The 15,996-nt window shown below is 51.4% G+C and overlaps 1 protein-coding gene across 3 annotated transcripts; it reads left to right on the forward strand.

The window, feature by feature from the left end:
• The first annotated feature begins 525 nt into the window (after window positions 1-525).
• Window positions 526-12,164, forward strand: TAL1 (TAL bHLH transcription factor 1, erythroid differentiation factor). Of its 3 annotated transcripts, none has more exons than XM_053950576.1 (5): window positions 526-849; window positions 1,724-2,322; window positions 3,578-4,006; window positions 4,790-4,881; window positions 9,042-12,164. In XM_053950576.1, coding segments are annotated over exons 2-5 (942 nt in total). In that variant the 5' UTR covers window positions 526-849; window positions 1,724-2,320; the 3' UTR covers window positions 9,461-12,164. The 3 variants fall into 3 exon arrangements, with proteins under 3 accessions (XP_053806551.1, XP_053806550.1, XP_053806548.1); XM_053950575.1 differs by having other exon boundaries at window positions 2,173-2,322; XM_053950573.1 differs by lacking the exon at window positions 1,724-2,322.
• The last annotated feature ends 3,832 nt before the right edge of the window (window positions 12,165-15,996 follow it).

Genomic DNA, 15,996 nt, shown 5'->3' on the forward strand with positions numbered 1-15,996 from the left:
TCACAGTCCCCAGCATCCCCCAGCTCGGCAGGGATGCTCGTCCTCCTCCCACCCCAGAACGGGAGACGAGACAGGGAGCTCACCCCAATTCAGCCCTTCAGCAAAAATACACAGTGCTGGGGGGGAAGGCTGGGGATTGGGGCCGCTTTTCTCCAAAACATCTCCTTTCGATGTGCTTTATTTACCTCCTCTTGTCCCAAAACAGCCCACACCCTTTCCCCCTCTCTCAACATCTCTAACAATTTATTTTGGCTCATTAAATTTAATTAAGAACGGAGTAGGTGTTCCATATTTAATAATAATAATAAAAAAAAAGAAAGAAAAAAAACACAGAAAAAAAAAAAAAAAAGGAAAAAAAACCCCAGGGGCATAATAACCTCCAAGAGGACTAAAATAAAGAATCGCTATTCAGATGCGGGCAGCCACAGTGCAATATTTTATTACTTTTTTTTTTTTTTTTTTTTTTTTTTTTTTTTTTTTTTTAGTGTCTTTTTAAGAGCATCTAAGCACACACACATAAAAAGCTAGAAGGCATGCATTCCGGAGTTATTCCTATGCATATCCCTGCAATAATTTTCCGCTTTCCTTCGATAAAATTGCCAAATAATAATGAATCATTTCATAAATAATGGGTTTAGAAGCTTATCAGGGCAGGCGGGCCACTGCTGGGGTTTTATCTCTCTCGGCCACATTGCAGTAGTGTTCCGCTCTCCATACTAAATAGGAAACTGGACGTGATGTGGAATTAGAGCCTACCCAGCTGAAGCCACCCAACACTTACTACAAATATAGCCGCGATGCGTAGGCCACAAAATGGCTCCACTCACTTTTCCCAATGAAAAGCAAATGGTGAGTAAAGAGGAATCGGCTCTGCAGAAGTCTGGGCGCTGGGGACGGCGGGATGTGGTTTTGGGGGGCTTCGGAGGGCAGCGAGGGAGCTTTTGGGGGCTTCTGCCCCACATGAGAGACGGGAAAAAAACACAAAATCTTTTCCGCGGTTGGATTTTAATCTTTTTTATTCTTTGATGCGGGGTCGGTGAGGAGGAGAATACACCTTCCCCTTTGAAATTGTGGGGCGCGGCACCCCCACGGCCCCGGGACCCTCGGGCTGCGGCAGCGAGGCGGCGGCTGGGACGGGCCGGGGGGCGCTGGGGGCAAAGCGCCCACCGGGCCCGGCTCCCCCAGCCGCTCCCCAGGGACAAACACCAGGACACGGCCAGAACCCGAGCGCTTCTCCCCGAGAGGGGGGTCCCCGATATCCCGCTCCCTCACGCCCCTTCGCTCTGGGGCAATTTCCCTACAAAGGGCCGGCGGGAGAGGTGCGCTTTTGGGTTGGAAATTTCCTGCCGATCGGCTGCTGGAAAACAAAAGGATTTTGCGAAGCAGAAACCAGCGGGCGGGGATTTAATGCCCCCCTCCATTTTTTCCTAAACGAAACCACCCCAATTTAAGGCAAAATTCTGCTGATATCTTTGCGGTTTTGCGTATTTCGTTTTTTAACAAATGCGGGAACAGACGCCATCGGAATTATTTCTTTTTTTACGAAGGGGAAAACCTAATTTTTCGTGATTTCGTTGGCGGGGTGAGCCGGCCTCACCTTCCTGTCGCTGGGCGGCGGGGAGCGGGCTCACTCCGCCGCCGGCCCGGTGCCGGTTGTCGCGGTTCCTCGGCCGGGAGCGCGGCCGGTAACCGGCCCCTTGAGGAATCTAATTTGCCCCTTTAGGAATTAAATTTTCCAGCCGGACGTGGGAGAAACGCCGCCGCCGTCGCCGCTTCGTGCGAGCCCATCGGGAGAAAAACAACCCCGTGTCCGGCCCCGTCTGTGATTTCCTCCCGGGAAGACCGGGCTTGCAATGTGTCCAAAAAACCGCCCAATTCGCCCCAAATATAGGGCGCTTTTTTTCACGCCTTTTTTTTTTCTCTGTTTATTTTTTTTTCCACGCCAGACCATGGCCGTCGCTCGTTGTGGCCCCGTGTGTGAGGCGGCGGCGGCGGGGGGGGGACCCGGGGGTGGCCGCTGTCCCCTATCACAGGGGCCTCCCGGGGTGCTGTCCCCTCCTTCTCTCTCCCCTGCACCTTTCTCCCTCCACTGATCTCTGGCAATCCGGACCCACGAGATCCACCCTCTCCTTTTTTTTTTTTTTTTTTCTCCCCCCCTTCTCTTCCTCCCAGGATTTAGCAGTTTTATCCCGATGCGGGTGTCCTTCCTCTCTGTAAAGTCGTAAGTACCTTGAGGTGGGAGGAGTAAATTCAGCCTGACACTGAGAGCGCTTTTGTTGAAACAGGAGAGACTTGCGGTGTCCCTACTTAAATATGACACATGTGAGTAATCTCTTCCTATACAATATCGGAATACGCAATTAGATTTTTCTTTCTAGAGGGCTGGTGGGAAGGTGGCCGGAGGGAAGGCAGAGAACTTGTGCTTTAGGTTGGGTGGTTGTAATTTTTTTCATTTTATTTTCCAAAGAGATAACGATATATTGAAAAAAAAAAAAAAAAAAAAAAAAAAAAAAAAAAAAGAGGGTTTTGTTTTGGTTTGGGTTTTTTTGTTGTTTTTTTTTCCTCGCGACTCAGCTTATCAGAAACGAAATAAAAAATTACCCGAGGCAAAGGAGCGAGAAGGATGGGTGGCAGCTTTCTGCTCCTTGAAGCTCCTTATTTATATAGGAAAGAATAATCAATCAACCAAAACAAACAAACAAAAAAATATCCAAAAAGGAACGAGGGTATATGTGGGAGATAAAGCATAGAAATAATCGCGATATCTGCCCCAGGCACGAGGTGCCCTGTCGCGACAGCATTTGTTCTGTGGAAGAAGGGGGACAATGCTTTGTGTGCGGCCGCGGCCGGGCCCCTTCCTCCTTCCTGCGGTAGCGAGTGCGCGGGGGGATTGACTCCGTTAGGGGCTGGGTTAACCCCCTCTCCCCCAAAAAGTGCTTTCAGGTATATTTCGATAGTTTGTAAGTAACAATAAAAAATAATAATGGGAGGAGAAGGGGCCGCCCGTGAGGCTAAGGCCGCTAGAGGCAGGCCGGGCGGCCGCTGGGCTGGCTCCGCAGGGTGGCGAACACCGCCGGGGACCCCTAAACGGGGAGAAATACCCCCAGAAAAGCGGGGATGTGCGCTGAGCCTCCGCCGTAATTTGGCCGCACAATTTAACCCGCACCCTCGGCAGCGCTGCGGGCGCTGCCCGAGCCCCCCTGGCTGCTCAGCCGCCCCGACGGTGCCGATGTGAATCCCCGCGGGGCGGCGGGGGCTCCGGCCCGTCCCCATCGTGCGGGACCGGGGCGCTGCGAGACGTCAAAGCGCCGCTCCGCGAGGCTCCGTGACGTCACGGCAGGGCCGGGGCGCCCCGTGACGTCACGGCACCGCACGGCTCGGCGGGGTGGACCGACATACTCCCCTCCTCCCGCCAACAAACTCTAAATTATTTGGGGTGATCAGGAACTCCCCCGTTTCTCACCGAAGGGGTCTAAGCCCCGAAGCGGCCCCCCCGTCGGGGCGGTGCCCGTGGAGGGGTGAAGCCCCGCCGTGGTCCCCGTGCGGGGCCGCCCCTGAGCGCTGCCTCTCTCCGCAGGACGATGGACAGGCCGCCCGCCCCGCCGCCCCCCAGTGACCCCCGCGATGCCCGCCCCGCCCGGCGGCACGACTCGGAAGCGGAGACCACGAGCGAGCCGGAGAGCAGCCGCGGGGGCATGGAGGCGCCGGCGGACCCCCAGCTGCTGCTCAACGGGGCGGCCAAGGAGGCGGGCCGGCCCTCCCCCGGGCCCCCCGCCGCCCCTGTGCCCGTCATCGAGCTGGTGCGCCGGGGGGGCTCCCTGGACATAAAAAGCCGTGAGGCGGCGGGGGAGGCGATGCAGAGAGCGCCGGGAGCCGAGCCGTGCCGCGCCGCCGAGGCTGCCTGCGAGGCCCGCATGGTGCAGCTGAGCCCCCCCGCGCTCCCGCTGCAGCCCCCCGGCAGGGCCATGCTCTACAACCTGGGCCAGCCGCTGGCCACCATCAACAGGTCTGTGTTCCCCCTGTCCCGTCCCATCCCATCCCGGAGCTGCTCCCCCAGGGGTGTCCCGCGCGGTGTTGGGGCGGCGGGAGGCGCGGGGCGGAGATTCGGGGGCAGAAGCAGCAGCACCCCTTCCTCTGCGCGGGGCTCGTCGCTCAATCATCGCGGGTTTGCACGCAAACTTTGCAAAGAGAGAAAGGGAAAAGGCGGGGGGAAAGTCAAAAAAGAAACGAAAAACTCGTTCCTCGAAGGAAAAATATTTGCGGTGATAAAGTCCTGGGCAGAGCGAAGGGGTCCGTCAATAAACGGACGAGAACCGGTTTAGCTCTTTCGAGCTCCCCGGGCTCGCTCTGTTCTCCGACGAGTCCCGCAAATTCGCGAAAGGGACAGCAGAGGCTCTGACAGGGGCTGAGCCAGCCCGGGGGTGCGCTGGGACGGACCCCCGCCTCGCCTCCCGGGGAAAGCTGCGGCGCGCACCCGGCCCGGGGGACGTGCGTGCCCATCTGCGGGGCAGCACAAAGTCTCGGGAATGGGGGTTTTGCCCTAAACAGCAAGCCTGGACGCCCCACGCCGCTCACATCCCCCTGCCCGCGCAGGGCTGGCGTCTCTCGCTGCGTGTCCCCGGCTGGCCGCGTGTGGTGTCACCGCACGACCCCGGGCTCGGCTTCGTGAGCAGCGAGCTCGCTCCGAGGTCACGGAGCAGCTCCGCTTCCCGCCGACCCGGACGCAGCCCCCGTCACGGGCCGGGGGGATGTCCGTGTGTCCTCACGGCCTGTCTGCCTTTCTTTGCAGCGGGTTTTTCGGCGAACCGGACTCCTTCTCTATGTACGGCAGCAACCGGGTGAAGCGGAGACCCTCTCCGTACGAGATGGAGATCACTGACGGTGAGAGAATTTCGCCCCTGCGCCCAGTCTTGGGAGGGAGAGGTGTCTCCATCTGCCATGGGGAGCAAGTTCCTGCACAACGCCACACTCTGGGACTAAACCCCCAAATAATAAAAGGACTAAACCCCCAAACCGTAAAACGCGAGTAGGATGCCCAGGGAGTCAAGGGGGCTCTCCGGTAAGCGGAGCCCACAGCGGTCCCCAGCAGCGTGCTCGGTGAGTTTGCCTTCACCCAGCACCCAGCGATGCAGTTCAGCCTGTGCCTAATTACATCCCTATTCTGCGAATTGCTTAGAGATTAAATCCGAAAGAAGACAATAAGTGCACGCCTTTGTTGAAGTGCGGATCAGGGCCATTGCAGTGAGATGTTGCGTCTGTAAAGCCTTCCAGCCAGGAGGCGTTGGCACTGCAGACCACAGCCTTGGGCAGAAAGCATAACCTGCCTTTAAACCAGCCGCCTGGGCATCCTTCTCGCGTTTTACGGTTTGCCTGATCCTGGCAGCAGGCTTGGGGTGTGGGATGCTGCGTGCGAGGGGTATCTGCCCACGGGCTGCTGCCCACGCAAAGGGACGCTTGCAAGAACAATTTGCACGTGGAAGGCCGACCTATTTATCTCTGGAGTTAATAGCCCGTACACATGAGATTCACTGAAATGTGTTTTCTCTTTAGCAACTGTAAACACTGTATTTCAATTGCCGGACAATTAATTTTCCTTCTTTCTAGCTAGCTGTCTCTTTCCTTCTACCTGGCTAATCTAAGATCAGATCATAACCTGCATCAGTCTAAAATAATGCATCCCGAAATGAGAGGCTCAGGGTATTATCTGCATTAATCAGTCCTCCCCTTCCCACTCTCTGCCCTCCCGGTCCTTTCAGACTGCAGCCCCGTGGGACAGGGGATGTTGCAGCCCCGGCACAAGAAGGGCTTTTTGTCTGGGTTTTGAGTCCGAGGCTTAGCGGTTATGGGGAAAAGTCCATCAAATCTCGGTGTCTGACTAAAGCTTTGGACTTGCTATTAAATTAGGTATTAAGGATAACAGAAATACTTGGTTTTAACCAAGTTTTTGAACACGTGCTTTGATGCAGGTGTACAGATTGGGCTCAATCCTGCAGGTTCTGGTTCATGTGAATTTCCAAGATTGGCCTTAATATGTTTTGAGGGGAAAAGGTGTATCAGATTATGTTGTCTAAACAGGAAGGATTTATAGGGATGTACATCCCATGCTGAGGCACCTGTGTGGTCTGAGGCCCTTTGCTTATTGCTCTGATGGGCACCTGCTGGGTGACATCCATGGCACACAGGAGTATCACTCTTGAGGGTCCTCAGCCCTTGGGGGCTGCAGAAGGGCAGGAAAGTCTTCCCAGACACTTTGTGCTTGTGTTTTTTTCTGTGAGAGAATAAGTGGTGGGGTTTTTGCAGTAGTTCTTTATCTATTTTATGGAAAAATTGTTCCATTTAATATCTTCTTTAAAAGAAGAAGTGAAGATAAAAATGAAAAAAAGTATCTCTAAAAAAGTATATCCTGGAACTTAGGAAGATCATCTTTTTATTAATTTCCTTCATATTTCTAATTTTAAAAAGCATCAGTCAATCCATTAGAATAAAATCCAGGCAAAAATTCTCATCTGATTGCTTGAATTAATTATCAGGCAAGTTTTTTTAATGAGAAGTAGTTTTTCTATTATAACACAGCTATGGGGCATTTTAATTTCCTCCATTGCTTGACATGTTTTGGCCAAAGCCTGATCTCTTTCTAAAAGATATATTTAATTCAGTTGGGGCAGGAATCAAGAATTTGAGTGGTGTCAGAATGTGTTTTATATACTAAAACTTGATTTCAATGCCCCTGGATGAAAATGAACAGGTCTTTTTTTTTTTTTTTTTTTCTCTGATTTCTGACCAATTTATTAATAGATGCCTTTTAGTCATCAACTGAACAGAAACACATATTTGAAGACTGAAAGTATCTTGAGGATTTTTTTTTTAATGAGCAGTGTCCAAGATGGTTTATTTCTCATACCCTTATGGGAGTAAATATCTTTTGAGCTCCATCTCTCTCTGGATTCAAGACCAGTTGCTTTGTCTTGTCTGGAAAGAGCAGTAAAGTGCTAAAATTTATTATTTTAGCAGGATTTGGCACATTCTTCGCTGCTTAATTAGCAGTGCTGCTGAGGTCCCTGTCACCTTCCCCACAATCCTGTGGCATAGCAGGCTGCACACATCAGGAACAAGAAACCTTCCCTTTGCATGAGCTCCTGTACCTTAACTCATACAGAGGGCATTAGGTGCTGTTTGGAGGGGAATATTGCCTTTATTAAAGCATCACACTGGAATCCTAGAGATCAGAGAGGTTGTTGTCATTTCTACATGCCCCAGCTTGTCCCAGGGGCTGTTTGTGACTTTAGGGGACTCCCAGCTCTGAGCACACCGTGAGGAGGAGTGAGCTGTGTGGCTGCTCACACACTGGAGAAGCTGGCAGCTTGAACTGGCTGTTGGGAGTGTGTCCCCATGCGAACGCGGCAGTGCAGGGTGCTCTGTGTGGTGTGCTGGGCTGCAGGGACTCAGCTTCCCCTGAAGGGAGGAAAGCGTGACGGTATCTGATCAGCTGGAACGAGGGATTCCACTCCTCCTGTTGTGCAGGGCGGGATTTGCTGAGGTACAGCCTGACCAGGATACTTCCAAAAAGTCACACGTTTCATTCCTGTGCCACAGTCAAGGCAGCCAAGAGTTTTGCTCAAAAAGAATAAAGGTGTTTGAATGTGCACTGGGGTGCCAGTTCCACTGGGTGATGTCAGAACTGTGGCTCAAACTGCTCACCAAGGCCAGGGACTTGTTCCCACCAGGAGAGAGAAGTTAGGCAGGTGTCACAGAGTGGGGAATACAGGGGAGAGATGGGAAGAATGGGAATTCCACAGTCCTTTGGAGTAAATCTCACCAATGTGATACCTGCAAGGCTTTGCTTCCCACTCTGTGATGATTTTCATTGTATGTGATGCTTCCTATCTCATGGGAGTTTCTGCCCTAGTCATTCTTCCAGATTTTCATAAGATTGATGTGACCTTCCATTGTTGATGTCTCCTGAAGGAGATGATGGGAAGAATGTAATAATAAAAACATCTTATGATCGTGTTCCCTCATGTGAGCTGGTTTCCATGGACCCAAGGACCTGCAATCCTGATTTACAGCGCTGCTGCTCCTGCAGAACAGTACTTTTCAGTAGATGTGCTTTTGGGTCTCTTCTAGCACAGAGACAAAGCTTTTCTCATGTACTCCAGGAGCTGCCCTGATGTGCTGAAAGGAGAATATATGTGTTTTGTGCCTTCATCTTGTGTAGCATCCCCTCTCAGAAACATGGCTGTAAAATTTCAAGGTGTAATTGGGGGTTACATGTACTTAGGTCAAATGGACACCTCCAGCAATTTGGAGTCCCTTCTCCAATTAGTGTCAGAGGGAGTTTTTGCCCTGTGGCAGTGAGGAGGAGAGAGCAGGCAGCCCTCAGGTCAGCTGTGAAACTGTTCCATCTCACCTGTGAGCACCCTTCCAGCAGGACACTGCCTTCACTCTGTGGGTCCGTGTGGTTGCTTTGTACCTGTTCTCATTGCCATGGGACAAATCCCACCACCCGGTTTCATTCAGAGGGCTGGGGGCAACCCTCTGGTCTCTCTGAGCAGGGAAGACCTCTGGATCTCAGAGTTGTCAAAGCCTGTGCTCCAGCTAATTTCCTTCTGTCCCAGTGGTGTGTCCTTTAGACAATTTTTGGGATAGAAAACAAAGCCATCTAATGAGATTAACTTTTAATAGTTCCACTGTTGCTGAGTTATCCTTATTGATGAGCTGGGATACCCTAAAATGATAGCAGCATTCTGCACACATGTCATGGCCTAAGCCTTCTTCCTTGGAGAGGTAAATTTCGATATCTGAAGAGACATCCAAAGAGATGCAACTCCATTTTCCCCTTCCACTGGATTGAACAGAAGTTATGGCTTTCTCAGCTCATGGGGTCAGTTTCCACTCAGCTGGAAACTCTTGTTTCACTGCCTTGCTGATTAAACCTCACTAAAATTAGCCAGTTAGTTAATTTGCAAAGCGGTGACTTATTCAGCAAAGTAATACCTGGCCTGTTAAGCCCAGCTCCTAATTCTGCGTGGTTGGAATTGCAGGTCCTCACACGAAAGTGGTTCGTCGCATTTTCACCAACAGCCGGGAGAGATGGAGACAGCAGAATGTCAACGGGGCCTTCGCAGAGCTGCGCAAGCTCATCCCCACCCACCCGCCCGACAAAAAACTCAGCAAGAACGAGATTTTGCGCCTGGCTATGAAATACATCAACTTCCTGGCCAAGCTGCTCAACGACCAGGAGGAAGAAGGAAACCAAAGGGGCAAAGTGAACAAAGACTCGGGGATAGTCCAGGAAGACCTCCTGCAGGACATGTTGTCTCCCAACTCTAGCTGTGGAAGTTCTTTGGACGGAGCGGCGAGCCCGGACAGCTTCACGGAAGAGCACGAGACGCTGGATTCGAAGCACACGCGGAGCCTGCACCACGCCATCCTCCCCGTAGAAGGCAACGCGCAGCGGTGATGACCCTCACTCTGCTCCCGAAGAGCCACGGGGGAGAGGCCGGGCCTGGCTGTGCAGTTGCTGGAACTTGTGCTTGTGGGATTTGTGACTCTGCCTTTCCCTGGGAGCTCGGGCCGCCCGCTCTCCCCAGCCCGGCACGTTGGCTGAGGACAAGACCAACCCAAGATGAACGTTCGGGGTTTAGGTACGTGACCGTACAAAGAAGAAAAGCGTTGAAGTCATCTTCGTTGTACAGAACTGCTCGGGATGGGACTCTGAGGAGGGGAAGGAGACATGGCTGGTGCGTCTCCAGTGTTTAGAGGGTGTTCAGATCACTTGGTGACTGTCTCTTTTCAAACAGTCATCTGGGTGAGACGTGGAACTCCTCTTCACTTCTCACGGAGGCCACCGGCGCTTTCCAGCTCCACGTGGTGCTGGAAACTGCTGCATCACGCCAGTGCTGCAGCACTTCTCCAGCCTGTGGCACATCCAGCTGGTCTGAGCAGGAGCTTGGCCACATACTCCTGTTGTCCGAGAGCTTTTGACTGTATCTTTTTAAAGAGGTGAAAAAATACCCTCAGCAAAAGAACTATTAAAAGGATTTAGACTATTTCTTTTTCTCTCCTTTTTTCTTTCTTTCTTTTTTTTTCCCCTTCCCTTTTTTCCTTTCTCTTCTATCTAATTTTGGATTGTTTGGGCTTGTTGTATTTATGATGTGGGATTACTTCCGTTTAACACTGTCATGCAGTATCCACTGAATGAAAAGGTACATAGGTGTTTTCTGCCACCCTCCCAGTCCCTGATCCTTTTGCTGGTGACACGCAGCAGGTGAATTTCAAGCCTGCTGAGGTCTTCTAGAGTTTTTCCAGTAGTTTCTGTGGGGCCAGATCTTCTCTTGAGAAAGATGAATTTCAGAGTTGGTAAAGGAAGAAAATATTTGCTAGTGAAGTATCTCTTTGGACTGGGGGATTTTTAAATTTGAAAAATCAAAAAAAAAGGGCAAAAGGAGTCAATGATGTATCAACAGTCTGCGTGTACATAGGGTTATAAAAAGGTTTTTTGATGGTATGTTTTGAATTTTTGGGTTTTATTTTGTGAAATGGTGGTTCAGCTGTGCCAGTGCCCACAGTAGTGCTGGATTTATTCTGGTGTTAGGAAGGTCCTCACCTGTCGAGGCTGGTGGGAGTCCACAGCCTCTCTGAATCTTGGGGGAAGCAGTAATAACAGTGGTGGGATTAGCCTGCACTCCCGAGTGCTCAAATTGCTGCAAAACTGAGCTCTGTGACTGAGCTGATCCCCTGATCCTGCTGCCCCCCAGGAGGACGTTTGGGAAACAGGAGAGGGGAGCAGGAGGCTGCTGCTGCGGTGGCTGGGAGCTGAGAGCCACACTGTGCTACCACTGCTGCATCAGGCCCACCTCTCACCAGCCCATCTCCCGAGGCCTGATGGAGCAATTGCCCCAAACCCATCCTCTCCCTCTGCAGAGATGCCAAGGCACAGAAATCTCTACCATGATACAGTAGGAAAGAAACCCCAAACTCACACACAAACATCCTTTGGAAGGGAATAAATCTTTCTGAGTGGGGACATCTTCCACCACACTCGTGCCTTCCCAAGGATGCTGAGGTACAAGGGAACACAGAAAATTTGATTGGGTGTCTGCAAGCCCATCCAGGCTTAATTCAGAACCCTGTCATTTCCATCCCTGCTTGGTTTTGATGCCTCTTTGTAAATAATAGGTAAGAGTCTGGCATGTGGCTTGGCATGTTAGGCAGAGTTAGTTGCCTGGAAAGGGATCCTGGCCCATGCAAGGATTTCCAGCATAGCCCCCAAATTTTTGGAAAGCACCAATCTTCCCCATCTTAAACTGGGGAAAAGGAGGAAAATTCTTGGGTCTGGATTGCCTTGTGCAGGGGGTTTTTACAAGAGGGGGTTTCCTGCAAGCTGGGCCAGGGAAGGTGCTGGGGGTGAGGAGGCAGTGCTGAGGAAGAGGTTTGGACTGGTACTGGTGCCAGGGGTAGGAGAGACAAGCAGGGGGGCTGCCAGGGGGCCCTCAGGGTGCGGAGTAGGGGGGTGCTGTCACACAGGTAAAGCCGTTCCTGGTTCCCAAATAACACTGGGTGGGGTATGTGGGGGTTTTACACCCTACTTATTAACCTGCTGCAAGAAAAAAAAAAAATTCACTGATACTCAGAAATCCCTTATTCCACACAAACCCATTATTTCTTGTCTCTATCTTCTCGGTAGCTGAACAGTTGGGAAAATGGTACAACCTTGTCAGCACCCCCAAACGCCCCAGGCACCCGTTCTCCTGCAGGGAGTGCCGCAGGTCCCCCGGGGTATGTACAGTTGTACTTTAATTGTGATTTGAATGGTACATTTCCTCTGCCCACCTCTCCTCCTGCCTGCTTCATCTCTCGCTGTGTGGACCATCTCCCCCATTCCTGTTGGGAGCAGCGCTCTGGGGCAATGTCGTACCGTGTGAGTGAATTCCTGCCTTACGAATTTTGGTTTTTTCAGCCCCATCCCTTTCTCTGCCACCCTCCCCTTGGATTTCTGCATTTTTTCTGCAGAAACGAAGTAACCAGACCTGGTACCCTGAGTCTCAACCCACTGTGGATGTGCTATTTAGAAAACACATTTGTTGTAATGTGTGTGTATATATAAATATATATATATAATGAATATATCAAGAATATTTCTAAATAAAGTTTTACAAAGCAGCCTCCACTCGCTGTCTGCCTCTGTCCCACCTCACCACTCGAATCCATCATTACTTTGGAGTTTCATCCCTGAGTGTCGTGGGGTGAAGATGCCGGCGTGGCCCATTCCCAGCCAGCCAAAGACATAAACGGGCAGCAAAAAACGTTCCAAAAGGACCTGCTAATTGTTTTTTTTTGTTTTTTTTTTTTTACTTGCTTGACTCACACCGTCCAGCCTGGGCGGGGGAAGAGCGCGCGGGGCCGGCAGGAAGGAAGGCGGGCGATGAAGCAATGCCCTGCCGCAGGCGAGCGTTACCAGCCACCCCCACCTTACCCCCAGCGTGTCACTTGCAGGTCCCCCAAAGGCTCCAGTGGCCTTTTCCCTCCTTTTGGCAAGGCTGACTGTGCAAGGAAGGGGCTGCTGGGGGCCACGCTACTTCCCTTTGCACCATGGCAGGCATTCCGCCATGATTTAACAGGCAGTGAGAGTAATTCCTCTTTTTCAAGAAATAAATTATCACAGCCATGTGCATAAGTGCTTTTAAAAATATACAGCACTAATTAGGGATTGTTACAGGCTAAGCACTCCATTGAACATGTGTGTGTTTTAAAACATAAATATATGTATCTATCTATATATACCTTATATATATATATATATATATATATATATACACATGTATATATACATATGTATATGTATATAGCATGATGCTGCTGATGGTGGCTGACACCATTCTGAGCACAGAGCAGATGAGCAGGAATGGTACCACAAGTATTTTCTTGTCTTTAATTTCTATAAATTACAGAGTTGTTGCCTATTTAAACAAACCCTTTGGAGCATCCCTTGCTTTCTTAAAGCCTCCCCACAAAATCTTAGCTGCTAACCCTTCCTCCACAGCAGCCTGGGAGCCAACGCTTGCTTTTAAGGTCTCTAGGTGAAATTTCCCCCAGATGGAAGAGAGGAGCCTTTCTCAGGCTCCACCCTGGGGGTGCGGGGGCCCTGTCCAGAGCCCCAGACGAGGCACAGGGGGTGTCCCCTCCACAGCCAGGCTGAGCGAAGCCCTGGCAGCCAGGACTGGGCTGGTTTCATCCCAGGCTCTGGGACAAGGCGTGGGGCAGGTGTGGGCAGTGTGTGGCTGCTGGGTGCTTATCTGGAGATGGGAGATCACGGCTGTACATCTGGTTTAACCCCTGTCTCCTGTTCTGCTGCCAGCCCAGCAAGAGCTGATAGTTCACCCCCTGGTTATCTCTGCCTCCCACCTCCTGCCCCTCTCCCTCCCTCCTTCCATTGCCTGGACAATTCTCCTTTCACCTCCCCCTTCTGCTTTTTTGCTTTCTTCAAGTAAAATATCCTTGATGGCCACAAGTATTTTGCAACCAGCAAAGGAAAAAAAAACATCTTTAAGGGAAAACCACCAGCAGGGTGAAGGCTTCAAACAACTCTGTGCACATTTATAGGTTCTATAACCTATGGAAAGGGCTGGAGGCTTTCAGGGCCACCTGCTCCATGGTGGGATGGTCAATGTGCATCACTCCTGATTGACCCCGGTGCTGGGGAGACTCTGGGTGCTGCTCTGCTGGGACAGGCTCCAGGGTTGTGTCCTCATGTGGTGGCTTCATGTTGGCCATGCTGGAAGAAGCATCTTTCTTCCATCATCTTTTTCTCCTGAGCATCTGGACCTTGTTGCTGCGTGGCCACCAAAATGCAAACATCACAGAAGGTAGCAGATATTCACCTGCCTTTGTGTTTCTTTTTAAAAGGAATTTTTGAAAGCCCTTCCCATTCTTGTCTTCCAATGGAAAAATCTAATTCATTTCTCATCAAATGGTAATTTCTTTTTACAATATTGCTGTGTTGCAAAGGGTGATGTGCAACGCTCTGTGGATTCAAATATATGGGGAAAAAACCCCAACCGACCATGTTTTTTTTTTTTTTGTACATGCAAAACAGAAAAGAAAGCTGGGGAAAGCACCCTAAGGTCCTGGTTGCCACTGCACAGAAGGGATTGGTGCAGCAGGAGGGAAATAGCCAGGGTGTCATGGGTGGCATTGGCCTCAGCTGGGACAGTGCTCGGCCCATCTCTCACTGGTGGCACCACAAGGTGAGGGGGGTTCTGATCTGTAGGGCAGGAAATTTTCTGGCAAATAGCAGTTTCTTCACAAACTTGAAACAGATGCATTTAAAGGTGTTTTGTTCATTCAGGCTTCCAGTGGCAGGAAATTTCCCTTACAAGTGCATGGATGACACTGGGGAGTGAGAACAGCAGGGGCTTGACATTGAGATAAAATTGAATTAAAAACCAGAGAGAAGGTGGGAGGATTGCATATATCCAACATTATGAAAGAAGAAACACAAAGCCCCAGAATCACTCCAAATTTGGGCAGCTACTATTTTCCAGCCTCATTATCTGTTTCTAATTACAGTTTTTCTGGCAAAGCCATGTTGAGGGCAGCCTGCACTGGCAGCCCTGCCTGGGAACACAGCCGAAGCCAGGAGCAAGGACCTGCTTCATTAAGGGCATTCCCACATAATTGAATCAAATATGCTCACGGAAACGACAGGACCCAAACATTCCCACCCCGGCAGCCGATGAGAAAGCTTCTCCTCTTCGCTGTGACAGGCGAAGTGACAACAGGAGGGAGTAATTTATGGCTCTCTGGGACTGCTCGATCTGCTCTTCATCCCGGGGCTCATCCCTGACATTCCCAGCGCCACACAAAGGCTGCAGCCGGCCGGGGGTGCCCAGGGGACACGGCGCTGTCACATGCAGCAAGGAGATGAGCAGTGAGCAGGATCCTCTCTCTCCTCCCAGTCCTATTTTTTCTTTCTGGTCCTCCTGCTTCTCCTTTCACATTATTACTCGCTCTCCATTTTTTTTTTTTGGTTTTTTTTTTTTTTTTTTTTTTCCCCAGTTTCCATCCCAAAACTGGGAAGGGAGAGAAGGCTAGGGGTGGATAGGAGAGGATGAGGATGCTTTGAGACCACAGGGGCCACAGCGGGGACCTGCACGACTGATGAGGATGCAGGAAACCTCCCGGGGTGGGTCCAGCAGGCACTTTCAGACTTGTCCCCCCGGTAGACATTTCTTTTCCCCTGCTCTTGGAGCTATTCTCAGCCTCCCCAGTGACCTTTCCGGGGAACAATTTACTATTGTGTTTTGGTGAAGCCCAGCCTCTATTTTTACACTCTGTTTTGCTGATGCGGGCACAGGGAGCGAGACGGGAATCCAGCAGGAAATGGGAGGGAGCGTCTGGAGCACGGCTGAAACCCCGGCGCTTTGATGCGAACCCGATCGGCAGCACGTGGTGGGGCCGGGGGCTTCTCTCCCTGCCCATCCCTCTGGGAAATCCCGCATGGCACCAGCTTAATCTGGCCGTGCCAAGGTGGCAATGGGTCCTGCAGCAAAGGGCAGGTACCGTGCTCCTCGGTGCGGGCACTGCAAAGTGAAAGGCGGCTTTCTGCTGGCGTTGCGTGGCTCAAGGAATGCTGGAAAGAAGGGAGGGAGGTGTCTTGTTGGATGGGCTAGGAGAGGTTTGAGGGCATGGCCAAGGGCGTGAGGAAAGGCATGGCAGAGCATCCTGCTCATGTGAAATAAGCCGGCTGGAGGTGGCAGGTCTTTGTGCGAGGGGCTGTCAAGCCGTGGTCCTTCCTGACGTGGGGCAGGGAGCTGGGCTTGCCGGGGGTGAATGGCTCCAAAAATGCCAAGCATCGCAGCCTAGAGTGGCTAGGGAAGCGTGGCTGCCTGCACGCCCTGTTCACCCTGTGTTGGTGGCAGGGAGCAACAGTGTCCCACTCCAGATGTACATCTGGGAAGATGGCCAAAGCCCAGGGAAGGGAAGGGAATGTGTCCA

This window comes from Vidua chalybeata, chromosome 9, assembly GCF_026979565.1.
Source record: "Vidua chalybeata isolate OUT-0048 chromosome 9, bVidCha1 merged haplotype, whole genome shotgun sequence".
Taxonomy (NCBI): Eukaryota; Metazoa; Chordata; class Aves; order Passeriformes; family Viduidae; genus Vidua; species Vidua chalybeata.